The sequence below is a fragment of the Drosophila nasuta genome, chromosome 2L, assembly GCF_023558535.2.
Source record: "Drosophila nasuta strain 15112-1781.00 chromosome 2L, ASM2355853v1, whole genome shotgun sequence".
NCBI lineage: Eukaryota > Metazoa > Arthropoda > Insecta > Diptera > Drosophilidae > Drosophila > Drosophila nasuta.
In genome coordinates, this window is record NC_083455.1 from 25,547,474 (window position 1) to 25,562,781 (window position 15,308).

Here is a 15,308-nt window from a genome sequence, read left to right on the forward strand (position 1 = left end):
CAAATTTATACATAAATGTAATTATTTAAAATCGAAAACGAATATGAAAATGTCGCTGAACTGTGAAAGAATTGTTATAGTATATGTTAAATGTACGTATAATGGAACAAACAATTACTGTGCTAAAACTAATTGCTGCTCGTATTATATTAATTTATAAATATACAAAATATGTATTAAATATTACAAAAAAAAAAAACAAATTGGTTTCTTGCTACATTTTCATTTCATTGATTATGAATGTCTCTATGTGGGAATTATTTACATTTTAGTGCAATAATTTGTTATTATAAATTTAGTCAACGCATAAGAACAATAAAATACAAATCGATTGTTTAAAATCAAACTGATGCTGTTGTGTCTTATACAATTGAGTAGTAGAGAAATGATAATGCATGCGCTCAAAAGTATGCAATGTTTTTTATATGTGCGCTCCTATCAAACAAATTTGAGCCGCCGCCGGTAAGTATGCAACACTAATTTTGCAAACACACTTCGTTAACAGAAGTCGTTAAATTATTACCTATGACTTTCCACTCATTAGCAAATACCTGTCATAACTTGCACCTCTGATTTGACAGTTAAATTGCAAACATTTCAACAAGTGTTAGCATACAAATACAAAAACAAACAGTGAATACTAATTATGAACACACTTTTTACAAATAGTTTGCAATGCAGCAGCAGCTGCCAATGCACTTCAGCTACAACCATTTATTGCGGGCCATTACATTACATACTACAACCTTTAGTTAAAAGCGAGAGTACTCAATGACATTAGTTTTTGTTTTCCTAAAAAGGTTTTCTTTAAACGAATATTTTAGCCAAGTGGCTGTGTTTTATTGCTGAGCCCATTTTACGACGATAGGCGTCAGAAGTTTCTATCCATTAGTCAAATGATGAAATCAAGTTTGGCCAATAACAGCAGTATAAATCCTCAAATGAGTCTCTGGTGCGTACCTCAAATCCTTTTCAGTTGCGACGCAGACGCGAATCGCGGCGGTTGTTAACGCCACAAGCATTTTAAAAGACTCTAAAAGTAAGACTGCGATTCGAACTGGCTTTGCATTAAGTAAATTTGTGAGTTGTACGTGACCTGTGCTAAATAAGTGACTGACAAACTTGGCCCACAAAGAGATTCCGATAAAATCTTGTATAACATTTATTCAAGTCAACAAATCTGGGAAACAACTGAGCTCAGTTCAGCTCAATCTCCAAACGAGACGGACTCAAAAATAATGAAAACAATTGTTAATCGATCGTGGTAATCGAGTGTGTTGTCGTCGAATCTGTTTAGTTAATTCTTCAGTGGCTAATCATGTGTCTCAGAGTCTTTATCCTGTCACTGCTTCTTTGTGTGATGCATTGTAAGTGAACAACAATTGCCAAAATCAATATGAAAATGTGTAGTGAAAGATTTTGTCACACGTTATGCCAACTCACGTAATAACCAGTTTTGACGACACAAACCTACTTTAGACTAGACCTAATACCTAAGAGCAGGTCAAGTCTGGATGCCGCAGTTTGTGTTAGTTTCAAGTTATTTGCCAGTCTTTGTGTCAAGGTCGCTATCTCGCATCTCTCTTTTTATTTATTATTCGCAACTCCGATTCCCATTGTTTATTAATACTATAAACTGGCATTTGAATCAATTATATAATGTGGAATAGATAGACTAAGTTCAAGCCTGATTTTAATTAAAAATTATGTATATTAAACACAAATTTAATTTGCCATTACAGCACAAAATGTCAGAGGTCTCATAGTGCCTGAGGAAGTGGCTTCTGGACTTTCCTACTCTTATGGATTCATTCCCAAAATAAAGAAAGGTGAGTTTAAGAAAGTAAATTAACAGTTTACTAAATTAATTTTTCACTTTCTTATAGGCATTGATACACGCTTTGGTGTTGGTTGGCGCTTTGGCAAACATGCCGACTTCCAGCTGCAACTGGAGCTGGGACCTCAGTTTGAAACACGTCCACTTGGCGTATTGACCAAAAAGCGACAAACAACAAATAGCAAGAATCAACTTGATCGACTGCGAATGTTTCAACAATCTGGAATGGAAAAGTTTCCGGAGAAACCACAAATGAAACCGAAAGTAGTTAACCAGCTGCAGAAGCTGTACAAAATGGCGAGTGAAGCAACGGAAGCGACGCCTACAACAACTGAGGTGTTTAACTAGCATAAGAAATAAATCATTAAGTAAGTAAAGAACGATATAAAAAAGTCTTTTAACCGTGTATAGCAGTAAGGTTTCATACAATCTTAGAGCGCTGCTTAACTTCATCCAAATTTTTAAAGTATTGAAAATATAGTACCTAAAATTGTTAAAATATGTTTAGATTAGTCAAAGCATAGATTAGCAATAAAAATGAATAAAACTGTTTAAGCTAAATCTGTTTTACAAAATGCGTATACGTATTTAATATACTAGCACTCGAAAGTATGCAACATTTTAAAGCCAAGTTTGTTAGATTAAAGCTCAGCTTACAGCAGGCACCAATTAAGCTGACTTTCAGTCGCAGCTTAAAAGTATGCAACACTTTTTTGCATGAGGAAAAGCACGCAATTTTTAGAGGAGCCATCGAAATTTATTGCAAATTTCGGTGTGTAAAATAAATATTCGTACTCGCACTCATTTCAACTATTTTGCTGATTAATTGTTATTTGATATAAAATTTAGCAGAGCGCTATACAACTTTCCATTCATGTGCGCAGCATTGATTGCCAGATAGTAAAATTGTAAATACTCACGCAGCCAAAATAAACAATGAAAGACTACTCAAGCAATCGGTGCTAATTACAGCCACACTTTAAGCAAACAATTTGCACTTCATCCCGCCTGCAGCTGCCAATGCACTTCACTTTACCCATTTGCTGCGCTCCAATCACCACAGCAATTCTCTAACCAAATATTATTCCATATAAACGTATGTGTGTGTGTGTAAATATAATATTACGTCAAGTCTTCGCTTGGGTAATTAAGCAAAAGGTTTCGAGTCAAAGAGTTTAGTCAGCACCTAAAAGTCTTGCTTAATGTCAGAGCCCATTTATTTAGGTGGGCGTCAAAGGTTTTTGTCTATTAGCCAAACGATTTGGTTATGCAAATAGTTAGTTTGAGCTTCACTGGTTAGTTGGTTAGTCACGGTAGCCAATTCCATATGCTGATGATAAATCAACGCCTGTGAATGTTTAATGAACTTGAACTGAGCAGCAAAAGGTCGATGCGAATATTTAAGACTATAAGCAGATAAATCATTCTGAAATGTATAGATTGTAGATAAAAGAAGCCATTGAATAGAATTAAAGAGACAACTAAAGCAAAAAATCTGTATTAGGTCACAAATATATTTGCATAAAATTAAATGGTCAACGTAGCATAAAAATGAGAGTGAAATTTAAGGTCATGCAATACTTTCGTTTCAAAATTGAGTCGATAATCAGTTAAGTTGAAGTTGAAGTTGAAGTTGCAACAGTTTTGGGATGATTCAATTAGGGAAAAGTTTTGGCGTTGCAATTTCCGAGAAATGAGGACAGTGGCAACCTTTCACATGAGGCAGCGCACACCTTCCACACACACACACACACACACACACACACGTAAGATGCGAGTGTGCAATTGCAGAAATGTGCCAAAAGGCAGAGCCGAAGTCAACAGCTTGCTGGTCAGTCAATTAACTCGAGAGGGAGTTAATGGAGCAAGAGCCGGTCTCCAACGAAAGAGAGAGCAAACCCAGAAAGAGAGAGAGAGAGAGAGAGCGAGTGACGCTCACTCAACAATAACAACAAAGTTACGTGAACGTGATGATAATGTGCTCTGTACTCCACCCAAAAGTTATTTCAAGCCGGAGCTTCAGTTTATAGCTGCTAGCCAACGACTTTAGCGTGTTGCAAGTCCAATGTTCGCTTCGTTCACTCTCCATTTCAGTTGCGGCGCAGACGCGAAACGCGCAGGTTGTTGTTAAAACCCACAAACAACACACAACAACAAAACAAAAAATGTGCGCATAAAAAACACAAACCGAAGAAACCAAAACCAAAAACGAAAATATTTATTTGAAAAACCATTTGAAAAATGTACGAAACGTAACACAAAATCTGACAGACAGCGACAGTTGAGTAATTATGCCATTTGTATGTGGCTAGTGCAAAAAATATATATATTTGTGGCCCAAAACAGAAATGCAGATACAATAACAAAATACGAGTAAACAATTGTCCAAGTTGGAGTGAACAAAAAATGTCGACTAACTGGGGGAGCTCGCTTAAATTTTTGTTTAACTGCAGTTTCGCTTTCATTTTTACAAATTCGGAACGCGCGTTGTTTGTGCTCTTGATTAGCAACAATTTGATTTTATGAAATCAAAATACAGTGCGTAAAAAGCAACAACAACAATAGCAACAATAACAAATATGCCGAAACAGCAGCAGCGGCAATAAAATCGAGCATAAAGCAATCAAGCGACAAGGCCGCATAACAAAAATTTGAACGCTTCAAAATTTAAATGAAAAACCACAAAAAGTTTAAAAATATATATTATAAACTAAATACAACATCAGCACACACACACACACACATACACAGTCAAAACGTTGAGCTCATTGACGTCTGCTGGCAAAACCTTAACAACAAAAAAAAACAGCTAGCAACAACAACAACACCAAAGGCACATTGAACAAAAGTGAGAGTGATTTCCAAACCGTTTTTTTTTCTGTTTTTTGCTGTCCGCTGTCTGTTATTTTTATTTTTTTGATTTTCTGTTTTCGTTTTTTGTTGACGCTTTTTATTCGAGCCAAAGTCAGTTTGCATATCGCGTCGCTTGGGCATATTTGAAATACTTTTTCATATGACGCAGCAACCGCAATGAAACCCAAAATACAAAATAAAAAAAACCAGCTTGAAATTATTGCAAAATGTGGCAAATTCTGCACACAAAACAAAATTAACACCAACTCAACATGATATCAGTGTGTGTGTGTGTGTGTAATAATGTTGTAATCGATGTTTCTCAATGTGTTTTTTATTCGGTAGATTTCATGAGCTAAATGCAAGCAACAAATACAACAAATTCTTCAGCTGCTGATCATGTTTTGGCCAAAACAATTGCCGGGCACTGTTAGCCTGCTTTGGCTGCTACTTTGCCTACTCTATCATTGTAAGTAGACGACAAAAACAACAACAGCAACTATTACCAAAAATCTAAATCGAATTTCAAGTGAATATTTAAGTGGTGCAATAACCGGTTTAACGACAAACACACGAAACTTAAACGAATAAAAAAAAAACGCCACTTGATTGGCTCCAAATTGTCGTACTCTAGACTTTGCTCTGTGGCCCAAACTAGACCACGTTAGACCAGGTGAAGCCCCAACAAGCCGGGCCACCAAAGCGCGCTTGTTGAGTCTCTCAACTTGTTGCCGGTCTTTGTGTCAAGGTCGCCACATCTCCTCTCCTCTCCTCTCTTGCCTCATTCGCAGCTGCGATTCAACTCAACTCGACTTGATTTGATTGTTAGCTACTCTTTGTTTATTGTTATTAGTTTGCGTTTTATTTCTCATATTTGTTCGGCCTTTTAAGCACACTTTAGAATGGGAGCACAAAGTGCACTTCAAGTGTAGCAAACACTTTTTTATGGAATTACATAATACACATCATAGGTGGAAGTTTGGAATGATCGTAACTACAAAAGTTGCCTAGGTCAGTTTTCAGTTTCATTTTTAACGATAGCCAAAGTTGTGTGCGGCTTTTACCTTGAACATTTACTTAGAATTAATGGCTACAAATTTATCATGGTACTTAATACTGAACTATGTAATTGAGATCGAAAACATTCTACTTTAACTTAATGTATTTTAAAAGTATTGTAATAGTTAATTCAACTAGATAGAGAATAGATACAATTTTAAATATAACTTTATTATACCTATAATACATAAAATAATAATAAAAGTCTTTATGAATCCTGAAAGTTTGGCTGCGATCAGATAACAAATGTAAAATATATTTAAGAAAAACTTTTGTATGGGGAAAACTTTGCTTTGTTGCTTTGGCTTACAATCTGGTATATTTAGGACTCTATAGTATATTTTGAATGTAGTAATACATAAATATACTAAATGTTGGTATGTTTTAGTATTTTTGTGGTATATTAAAGTAAGAAACAAATAGACAATAAAAAGTAACAACATTAAAGTTTGTAAGGCAAAAAATAATGGCTATCAAAAAATTAATGCCTTCAAACTAATAACTGAAGTTTCGATCAAGATAATTTTGAAATCAGGAAACAGATATAACAAATCAAAAAAAAAATTCCTAATAATTTAAAAAATTTATTGCTGAGTCAGCTACAGAAAAATAATTGATATTTCGAGCAAATATTAGAATACAAAAATAATACAATATAAACGATTCAATTTCTAACCAATTCGGACCATTATTTAATATGTCAACTATATGATTAAGTGCTCAGATTCTGGCACCAATTAAATTTCAAATTATAGCTCAAGTCAAGTATAAACACCTGTGTTTGGAGACATTAACCAAACTCTTCAACTCAACTCAACTTCAACTCATGAGTAGGTGTGACCTTCTGTCCGTCTCTAAGCCAAGTTTTATGGCTGGATAATATCTGAGCTTATCCGCTTAGCAATTCGTCACAAAATGACAGCCAGTCATAAAAAAAAAGTCAGGCCATAAAACATGCTTGTTGCGTAATACAAACAGCAATAACAAAGAGGCCTAAATTGAAAGTCTCAAGTGATGTTTTTGCGCTAATGATTAATGTAAATTGAATTTGTCTTTGCAGCACAAAATGCCGATGGCTTCATTGTGCCGGAGCAGCTGCCGTCGGTGCTCTCGCTGGTCTACTCAAATATTCCCACCATCAAGAAAGGTGAGTCTGTATTAACTTTTGGCCTCCCATCAACTGAATAATGAATTCCTCTCTATGTTCGATAGGCACCGATTCACGTTTCGGCTTTGGCTTTCGGCTGGGCGAACATGCGGATTTCCAAGTGCTACTCGAGCTGGGACCACAGAAGGAGACCCGTCCACTGGGTGATCCCAGCAAATACGATCAATCCTTTAACAAGCGTCAAGTGAGCGCCCAGGAACAACGTCAACATCTGCGACAACAGCAGCTTTTGGCGACCTCAACGGAACGCAATGCGGCCAGCTGGCTGGAGACCTGGTCGAATGGCATGAAGCCGCAGGAGAAAGCCCAGGCAGCTAAGTCCAAGCCTAGGATCAAGCAAACAGAAGCTGCCACGTTGCCTGTAAGACCTCAGATGCCAACGGATGCACTGCAGCAGCTACAACAGCTCTACAAGATGGCCAGCACAGCCAACGAAGCATCCACAATAACAACAACAACAACAACAACAAGTGAGGCGCCCTCATCAACGGGCGCATCTCTAAGCTTGGGTGTCCCCAGTGGATTCAAATTGGCACCGCCTGTTTTAGCACAGGACTCCAATGCATTGGGCGTTATTAGTCCGAAGAAAAGCAGTGCTGACATTACCAAGGATCTGATGAACGTCAGTCTAGAGGCTTAGGTTGTATTTTAGAAGTATTCACATTCACATACACCCATATCTCGCTTAGCGACATGGCAGATGCACATATTTTTATTAAAAATTCGGTTTACTCCACTTTTTAGACCAAGTTTACGCCATTAAGCGAGGTACAGAGGTGTACAATATTTCCCTTATCTCTCTTTAAGCTGAACTCTATATTTGTAAATATGTAATTCCAATTGGCTTTTGAAGCTATCCAGTTTTTAGTAGTAACAATTATATAAGGCATAAGGCAACATTAATGTGTCAATAGCGAAAATACGTACATAGTAAAGTCATTTGAAAATAAACATTTTTACGATAAAACAAATTGCTATTTTATTATCAGCCCCAGCGATGCCAGTTACATGAAAACGTAACGGATTACACGAACTCATAACACTGTAAGACCGTAACCGGTATAAAATACTGAAAAGTACTAAACTAAATTTTTTGGTATTATCCCTTGCATCAAGCTGCATCGCATTGAAAAATGCCGTTACATGATTTTCAATGGCGGAATTTTAGCAAAATAGGTGGTTTATAATAAAAAGGTTTACTAACATGAAATCAATTTAATGTACTCACTTTATGAAGGGCATAAGCTGCTAATGCAGGCACGCAAGGTAATAGCCATTGCAGTTGAGACACTTAAGCGTTGTGCGCCGCCAAAATTTGCTGGCGTCGAACGCCGCGCACAAAATATTTTCACTGAACAAATAAAACAAAAAAAAACCACTTTAGCACAACAATTAAGGCACTTTGTAGCTAAGAGCTATCATTTTATCTTCACAACACTTTAGACTTTAAAGAACACACATTTTTATACGAATTTAGCAATTTTCTTTTGTGCACAATTTTTTGCTGGCAACTTAGCGCGCACTTTTACTTACACTGTTAACTTTACAGAAGCCATTGCAGTTTTTACGATTTCCGTTTAAATAACATAGCTGCAGACTGCAACGATTTTGCTTCTATGTTAGTAAAAAGCAAAAGAAAAATGTATCATTTCCAATACAAATGCTCTATTTATAATAGAATAAATATGTAATTTGTTTTTATCAAATAATGAGATGAGTAACTTAATAGCTTTATTATAAAAATCTTCGCAATATAAGCGAATGCACTTTAATTCGCCTTCCTCACCTTTAAGATTAGATACCTGTGAAAGTGCATTATATTTGTAGTTGACTTTATTGGGCATTTTTATGATAACTTACACATGTTTAATCTGAACAATGTCAATTCAATTAAGAATGTTGTAAAAACACATATGTATCTACATTAGACAGACAAAATGTATTAATGTACCAATAAACAAATCGAGCACAAGTTTAGTAATAAATATACGAAAAGTGGCACCCATGTTCATATTTACTGCAAAAGTAAGAAGCACAAATAATAAATTTATTTAAATGGAACATTCATTTGTATATATTTTTATTGTTTATTTATTTATTTTATTTGTATTAATTTATATTTATTCTTACTTATGTAATGTTTTCCAATTGCAGCAAGAAAGTGACAAATGTCATTCTAATTGTGACGTGTGTGGGCTGCATAACACTGTAGTGCTGCTGCTCTGTTAGTTAACAGAGCTTAGGAGAAGAACCGTTATCAGTCAAATCAGAGAAGAACGCGCGCAAGAATTTTGCATTTTCCAGTATGAAACAGATTATTGCAGTTGTCGGACGTTGTTTATTTGCATTGTTTTATTGTGCAGTTTGTGTAATTTATGTAACTTTTGTGTGTTTTTGTGTAAAATAAATAGCAACAATGTCCGATGCGCCCGCTGTGCTCTTTACAATAACAATTCCAACTGCTCAGGAGGAACAGCGACTAAAGGAAAGCTACAGACGACAGTTGAACGAAGAAGATGGCACAGCAACAACAACAACAACAACAACGACAACATCAAGAACAACAACGACAACTTCGACTTTGAGGAGCACGTTGTCATCGCATGCCGAGTCACTGCAACCAGCTGCATGTGCAACACAGCTGACAGATGGGGCATCGTCACAGACCGAGGAACTTGCCACCATGCCACTGGACACCGCTATGGAGCACGTGCTGCGCCAGCTACTGCGTAAATTCCAAATATCGAATGCTGTGTGGATGCGCAGCCTAGATTCGAACGCCTATCAGATCACCTTCACCTTGGAGTTCAACGAGATTTACGAGAGTCTGTACGATGCACTGCAGCAGTGGGGTATCGGAGATCGTGAGGGTTCCACGGTGTCAGTGATGAACTGCATCGCCTCCAAGTCGTCTACAGATAGTAGACAGCAGTCAGAAAGTAAACCCACTGATTCAGCCAGCAGTGAGTAAGTTCTTTAAGGGTTTTATTATTATCCAAACTAACCAATCAACTCTTCTAGTAACAATAACCATCCGCATGGCACCTGGAATCGCTTCATGAACTCAGTGCGCTCACGTCTCAATGTGGCGCAAATAGTGCGAGATGTGCGCCAGGATGCGACCATCACCTTTGACTTTTGCATACTGCTCATTTCGGCGGCGTAAGAAGATTACAAATCCTAGCCAGCTACACAAATAATTCTTCCTCTATGTACAGCATTCTCGCCTCCTTTGGCCTCGTGGAGAACAGCACCATCTTTCTGGCCAGCAGCATGCTCATCTCACCCTTGATGGGTCCAATTATAGCCTCCATCTTTGGCACTGTGATCGAGGAGCGTTCGTTGCGTCGTCTGGGCATGCGCAACGAAATCATTGGCATCCTGATGGCCACGCTGGTGGGTTTCCTCTTTGGCCTGGTCGTCTGCACGACGGACAAGAAATACGGCATTGGCGAAGGACTCACAACGGAGATGTTGTCTCGCTGCGATCTTCATTCTCTGGTTGTGGGCATCTTTACCGCCATTCCATCGGGTGCAGCGGCTGCCATTGGCATTTTGGGTGGCAATATTGGTTCGCTGGTGGGCGTGGCGATCTCTGCCTCACTGCTGCCACCAGCTGTCAACTCGGGACTGCTTTGGGCTGTCGCCTGCATCTACAAGATCTTCGAGAACGACGATTCGCTGTACAAGGATGTGGTCAAGTCGCGACACTACTCCAAGAATCAGGCCACCGAGTTGGCTGTCTTGGGCAGCATTAGCATGTGCTTGACACTCTCCAACATTCTGTGCATCTATGTGATGGGCATTCTGGTGTTGAAGGTGAAACAGATTGCTCCAGTGATTGGACGCAGCAATCGTCAGTTCTGGACGCGTGACATCAAGGTGCCCCGCAGCGATGCAGCCATCATTGATGAGATGCTGGCCAGTCTCACCAAGGACGACACTCAAGTCATCAACGAGGCCTTTCTGCGGCACTTGGATGAGTCGGCGTATCAACACACTTGGTCGCCACGCAGCATTCGCCACAGTTTCTCAAGCCAGTTGCCAGTGGCCGATGTGGCCACCATTCATCGCCTGGAGGAGCTCTACACGCAGTCGTTGTCCATACCGGAAGAGACGCGACGTCCTAATGGCATAGCACGACGTCACACACGTGCCGGAGACATTCAGGATACGGTAAGACGAGAAAATGAAGCAGATCAAATCCAATAGTTAATCTTAAGTCTCTAAATATGCTTCGCAACTCTATACACTCTTCGATCTCTCTTGATTGCAAAGATCGACCTAATAATAACTCCCAAATCTTGTTTATTCTTTATACTTCCAGCGACCCCGCTTCGCCAGCATGCCCTCGCATCGGATTCGGAATCACAGAGAACATCTTGTGCCGGAGACTGTGATAAATTTGCCTGTGCCACGATTTACGGTGACACCGGCCATAGAAGAGCAGCCGTTACAAAAACAACAAGAGGACACTTGAGTTTAAGTTGTTCACTGAACCAAAGCTTTATGTAACAAATTTTTGCAAATAGAAACTAAAAATCAACTCCACTTGGCGCACGACGATCGGCTTTGACCTGAGAGCGATCTCGCTTCAGTTGTAGACGCTGCCGTGCTGCCTTTTCTTGACGTCGGCGCAGCTTCTCAATCGTCTCTTCACTGGGTGCGACGGGTTCCACCTCTTGGGCACGAATCACGGTGCGCAGCTTCTCAAGCGCATCGGCCAAATTCATTTGCTGGGAGCGCGTTAAATCGCTTTTAATGAAATAGTAGCCCTCCTTGTTGAGCTTATTGGCCAGCACCTGGAGCAGCTTCTCGCGCGTTTTCGTTGGAATCCATTCTGCTTCAGCTAGCTTGAAGCGTATGTCCACTTTGGTGTTCACTGTGTTCACGTGCTGTCCACCGGGACCCGAGCTGCGACTGTAACTGATTTCTAGCTTATCCATGGGTATGTAGCCATTGAATTTGTCACCGCTGCCGGGCTGCAGTAAGAGATGCGTTAGTAAGTAGTATAAATTAAAGAATTTAATGTTTTTTACTCACTGGAGGCGGCGGCGTGTAAAGCTGTAGTCGAGCATTGGGATAGATTTTGTCGAGCGACAAGTCGCTTTGGTAGGACAGCTGGCGGCCCAGCAAAGTGGCGCTGCTGTAGCCACTGTTGTTCTGCCGTAGTACACTAATGAAAGCACGCGTTATTTTATTCATATTTATTAAAACAAATTAAACGAAATGCAATTGAAACGAACTAACAGCGGCGGCCTGTTACGACAACTACAAACAGCTGATTGCGCACCGCGTTGCCAACTATCCTAATTTGTGACCTGCCTCCACCTTTTTTTTTTTGTTTGGTATATACCTTTGCACTTGCGAAAATACTTGATTTTATTTAAATATAGTTTATTACAGTGCTTAAACAGCTGATAGAGAATTATTAAAATGAATGAACAATTATTAATAAGTGGAATTATTAAGTACCGAAAAAATAATTAGACAAACACCTAAGTGCAGTGCAATCAGCTGTTAATTATGTTTGTGGTATATTTTGTGCCGTAAAATAGTTAATTTGGTATAGCTCTTGCGGCCACTTTGCATTAAAACGTGTTGTGAAAACAAACCACGAAATGGAGGTGGACGAAGTGAAACTCGAGGAGACGCTGCCGGCAAATCCCAATCCCAACATTATAACTGAACGTAATGCGAACATTATATCTGGTGGAAATGTCTTCTACAATCCGGTGCAAGAGTTCAATCGAGATCTGAGCATTGCAGTGCTAAATGTGCATTTCCAACGTCTGGCTAAAGAGCGTGCTGAAAAGTTGCTGAAGCAGCAGCAGCGCAGCAAGCTGAAGCAACAGGAGAATGGCGAGCAGCTGACGCCAACACCGACAGAGGCAACGTCACCAGCCAACAACAATTATGTTGCTGGCACCAAATATGACGATGGCATGCGTATTTTGGAAGCATTGGCGGCAACGGGTTTGCGTAGCATACGATATGCTCAGGAGATAGCTGGCGTCAGGCAGATCATTGCCAACGATTTGTCGCGCCAAGCTGTGGAGTCCATCAACACCAATGTGCGCCACAACGGAGTGGAGCATTTAATTGAGACAAGTCATGCGGATGCCATGTAAGTTGCAGGCGAATGCTTCAGGAGTGGATTTATGTGTGAAAGGTCGAAAATTCCAGTGTTCTAATATACTAACATTGCAGGACGCTTATGTACACTTCAACTGCACCGGAGAAGCGCTTCGATGCCGTCGATCTGGATCCTTATGGCTGTCCAAATCGCTTCCTCGACGGCGCCATGCAATGCATAGCCGATGGCGGATTGCTGCTAGTTACAGCCACCGACATGGCGGTGCTGGCTGGCAATGCACCCGAAGCTTGTTATGTGAAGTACGGATCGGTGCCGTTGCGGATGAAGTGTTGTCACGAGATGGCACTGCGGATACTGCTGCACTGCATCGAATCGCATGCGAATCGTCATGGCAAATACATTGAGCCGCTGCTCAGCATCTCGGCGGACTTTTATGTGCGCATCTTTGTGCGCGTATACGCTGGCCAGGCTCAGTGCAAGTACAGCATGAGTAAACAATCGTGGATATATCAGTGCACCGGCTGTGAAACCTTCACACTTCAGCCACTGGGCACAGTGCGCGCTAAATCTGCTGAGCAGCCGCATCTGGTCAAGTTTGGCATACCAACGGGACCAGCGGTGAACACACTGTGCGAGCACTGCAATCATCGCCATCATCTGGGCGGTCCCATTTGGTCAGCGCCCATTCACAACATGCAGTTTGTTGAGCAACTGCTGGAGGCGGTGCAGACAACGCCACTGAAGGAGCTGGGCACACAACGTCGTATTGTTGGTGTGTTGTCGGTTGTCCAAGAGGAGCTGCCAGACATTCCCTTGTACTACACGCCCGACAAACTGTGCTGTGTGCTCAAGCTTGAGATTGTGCCCATGCTCAAGATGCGCTCAGCTCTGCTACACGCTGGCTATCGTGTCTCCTATTCGCATGCCAGCAAAAACTCACTGAAGACAGATGCCCCTCCGGCGGTGCTCTGGGATCTCCTGCGTTGTTGGAGCAAACGGCATCCGGTGCGCGAGGATCGCAAGATACCAGGCACGCCTTTAGCTGCGATCTTAGCGAAACCTTGCAGCCAGGATTACGAGTTCGATCAGCTGCATGCGGCTGCCAATCCTAGTAGTCGCAAAAATGCCTTATCGCGATTCCAGGAGAATCCAGCGCCACACTGGGGACCAGGCACGAGGGCCACCATCATGTAAGTAACTAGGGAATACAATTATCGACTTTCTACTCCATTTGATAACATTCAACTATCTTCTAGGATTGGTGAGAACAAGCTGCCGAAGAGTTATCGTAACCAGAACAAAAAACAACGACACAAAGCGGCCCAGCAGACGACAGCAGCTGCTGCAGACGAGGAGGCATCGCCTCCGCCAAAGGATGAATTGCTGTCCAGCAAGAAAGCGAAGCTGTCGCCGACGACTGCGTGACCAGCTTCATATCGTCGCTCTGTCAATTTGTATTTGCAATTTGTCCCAAATAATTACGTTACAATTGAAAACAACAAAATCAACTGTCTGGTGTGGTTTATGAATCATGTTTGTGCTAATAGCGGAAGAAGTTGCCATCGGATGTCTGGCGAGAGAAACCATTGTTGACCAGCTGAGTGTGGACGCCGCTGCAGATCAGCTTCACACTGGACGGATGAATCTTCTCCTTGATGCCACCTACAGGCAGAGTAAGATAAGTCTCACAATCCTTTAATATTATTTATGGGATTTTTGTGTCGCTTACCTATGCTCAATGGATGACCCAGAGCATCCTCCATTTTAACGCGCACCACACGCGTATTGCGCAGCACCCGAAACAGATTCAGTTTGCTCACAGCGCCCACTTCGCGCTGTCCGTGGGGTGCCGACCAGCTCATCATGGCCGGACACGTGTCTCGCTGCATCAGCACATCGATCTTGTCGGGAAACGTTTCCCTTCCGTGATCGTAGCGAGCTTGCAACTGCAGATCCAGTGAATCCTTTGGTATATTCACATTGCCCCTGAATCGCTTGCTATAGCGCACCGAGCTCATCGTCTGATGGTAGAACAAACGCTCGTGCGGCTTCAGATGGCCATGCCAGTTGTCCGATGGATTCGCTGGTGGCGGAGGCTGCGGCATGCGGCAGATGTAGGTGCCCTCCATGCGCAGATCTGGTTCGTAGGAGTCATTCTTGGCTATTTGATTTCGATACGTCATCTCAAGAGAATTTATATTGAACTTTTCAACAACAAAAATGAATTCCTAACAAATTTCTTGCTACTCTTTATTTTTGTTTGTTTGCTGTAGTGTTGGAAACGCCGTGTAGTC

At 40.9% G+C, this 15,308-nt stretch overlaps 5 protein-coding genes across 10 annotated transcripts; 3 read left to right on the top strand and 2 right to left on the bottom strand.

Moving 5' to 3' along the window:
• Positions 1 to 769: 769 nt before the first annotated feature.
• On the top strand, positions 770 to 7,871 carry LOC132798766 (uncharacterized). 5 transcript variants are annotated; one of them, XM_060810738.1, is made up of 4 exons: positions 770 to 1,367; positions 1,743 to 1,829; positions 1,887 to 2,205; positions 6,810 to 6,897. In XM_060810738.1, exons 1-3 carry the CDS (start codon positions 1,319 to 1,321, stop codon positions 2,183 to 2,185), a joined length of 435 nt encoding a protein of 144 aa, XP_060666721.1. In that variant the 5' UTR covers positions 770 to 1,318; the 3' UTR covers positions 2,186 to 2,205; positions 6,810 to 6,897. The 5 variants fall into 5 exon arrangements, with proteins under 5 accessions (XP_060666721.1, XP_060666719.1, XP_060666718.1 ...); XM_060810736.1 differs by lacking the exons at positions 770 to 1,367; positions 1,743 to 1,829; positions 1,887 to 2,205 and adding exons at positions 3,887 to 3,957; positions 5,036 to 5,159; positions 6,962 to 7,871 and having other exon boundaries at positions 6,810 to 6,896; XM_060810735.1 differs by lacking the exons at positions 770 to 1,367; positions 1,743 to 1,829; positions 1,887 to 2,205 and adding exons at positions 3,898 to 4,004; positions 5,036 to 5,159; positions 6,962 to 7,871 and having other exon boundaries at positions 6,810 to 6,896.
• Positions 7,872 to 9,209: 1,338 nt separating this feature from the next.
• Positions 9,210 to 11,468, top strand: LOC132797427 (uncharacterized). Of its 2 annotated transcripts, none has more exons than XM_060809204.1 (4): positions 9,210 to 9,884; positions 9,939 to 10,079; positions 10,136 to 11,093; positions 11,245 to 11,468. In XM_060809204.1, exons 1-4 carry the CDS (start codon positions 9,334 to 9,336, stop codon positions 11,395 to 11,397), a joined length of 1,803 nt encoding a protein of 600 aa, XP_060665187.1. In that variant the 5' UTR covers positions 9,210 to 9,333; the 3' UTR covers positions 11,398 to 11,468. The 2 variants fall into 2 exon arrangements, with proteins under 2 accessions (XP_060665187.1, XP_060665195.1); XM_060809212.1 differs by having other exon boundaries at positions 9,747 to 9,880.
• LOC132797443 (large ribosomal subunit protein mL62) lies at positions 11,399 to 12,206 on the bottom strand. Its single transcript, XM_060809223.1, has 2 exons — positions 11,961 to 12,206; positions 11,399 to 11,899 (listed from the first exon to the last, which is right to left on the bottom strand). Exons 1-2 carry the CDS (start codon positions 12,120 to 12,122, stop codon positions 11,453 to 11,455), a joined length of 609 nt encoding a protein of 202 aa, XP_060665206.1. The 5' UTR covers positions 12,123 to 12,206; the 3' UTR covers positions 11,399 to 11,452.
• Positions 12,207 to 12,501: 295 nt separating this feature from the next.
• On the top strand, positions 12,502 to 15,213 carry LOC132792631 (tRNA (guanine(26)-N(2))-dimethyltransferase). Its single transcript, XM_060802069.1, has 3 exons — positions 12,502 to 13,044; positions 13,128 to 14,204; positions 14,271 to 15,213. Exons 1-3 carry the CDS (start codon positions 12,539 to 12,541, stop codon positions 14,437 to 14,439), a joined length of 1,752 nt encoding a protein of 583 aa, XP_060658052.1. The 5' UTR covers positions 12,502 to 12,538; the 3' UTR covers positions 14,440 to 15,213.
• On the bottom strand, positions 14,245 to 15,197 carry LOC132792642 (uncharacterized). The gene is made up of 2 exons (XM_060802080.1): positions 14,744 to 15,197; positions 14,245 to 14,676 (listed from the first exon to the last, which is right to left on the bottom strand). Exons 1-2 carry the CDS (start codon positions 15,195 to 15,197, stop codon positions 14,555 to 14,557), a joined length of 576 nt encoding a protein of 191 aa, XP_060658063.1. The 3' UTR covers positions 14,245 to 14,554.
• Positions 15,214 to 15,308: the final 95 nt, after the last annotated feature.

What these genes read in the sequence shown, in the direction of transcription:
- LOC132798766 (XM_060810736.1), top strand. Translation starts at nt 5,090, where the DNA reads ATGTTTTGGCCAAAACAATTGCCGGGCACTGTTAGCCTGCTTTGGCTG. An exon ending in ACTTTGCCTACTCTATCATT is followed by an intron (nt 5,160 to 6,809) that starts GTAAGTAGACGA and finishes TTGTCTTTGCAG; the next exon opens with CACAAAATGCCGATGGCTTC. An exon ending in TATTCCCACCATCAAGAAAG is followed by an intron (nt 6,897 to 6,961) that starts GTGAGTCTGTAT and finishes TATGTTCGATAG; the next exon opens with GCACCGATTCACGTTTCGGC.
- LOC132797427 (XM_060809204.1), top strand. Translation starts at nt 9,334, where the DNA reads ATGTCCGATGCGCCCGCTGTGCTCTTTACAATAACAATTCCAACTGCT. An exon ending in ACTGATTCAGCCAGCAGTGA is followed by an intron (nt 9,885 to 9,938) that starts GTAAGTTCTTTA and finishes CAACTCTTCTAG; the next exon opens with TAACAATAACCATCCGCATG. An exon ending in CCGGAGACATTCAGGATACG is followed by an intron (nt 11,094 to 11,244) that starts GTAAGACGAGAA and finishes TTATACTTCCAG; the next exon opens with CGACCCCGCTTCGCCAGCAT.
- LOC132797443 (XM_060809223.1), bottom strand. Translation starts at nt 12,122, where the DNA reads ATGAATAAAATAACGCGTGCTTTCATTAGTGTACTACGGCAGAACAAC. An exon ending in TTTACACGCCGCCGCCTCCA is followed by an intron (nt 11,900 to 11,960) that starts GTGAGTAAAAAA and finishes CTCTTACTGCAG; the next exon opens with CCCGGCAGCGGTGACAAATT.
- LOC132792631 (XM_060802069.1), top strand. Translation starts at nt 12,539, where the DNA reads ATGGAGGTGGACGAAGTGAAACTCGAGGAGACGCTGCCGGCAAATCCC. An exon ending in ACAAGTCATGCGGATGCCAT is followed by an intron (nt 13,045 to 13,127) that starts GTAAGTTGCAGG and finishes CTAACATTGCAG; the next exon opens with GACGCTTATGTACACTTCAA. An exon ending in GGCACGAGGGCCACCATCAT is followed by an intron (nt 14,205 to 14,270) that starts GTAAGTAACTAG and finishes ACTATCTTCTAG; the next exon opens with GATTGGTGAGAACAAGCTGC.
- LOC132792642 (XM_060802080.1), bottom strand. Translation starts at nt 15,197, where the DNA reads ATGACGTATCGAAATCAAATAGCCAAGAATGACTCCTACGAACCAGAT. An exon ending in GGGTCATCCATTGAGCATAG is followed by an intron (nt 14,677 to 14,743) that starts GTAAGCGACACA and finishes CTCTGCCTGTAG; the next exon opens with GTGGCATCAAGGAGAAGATT.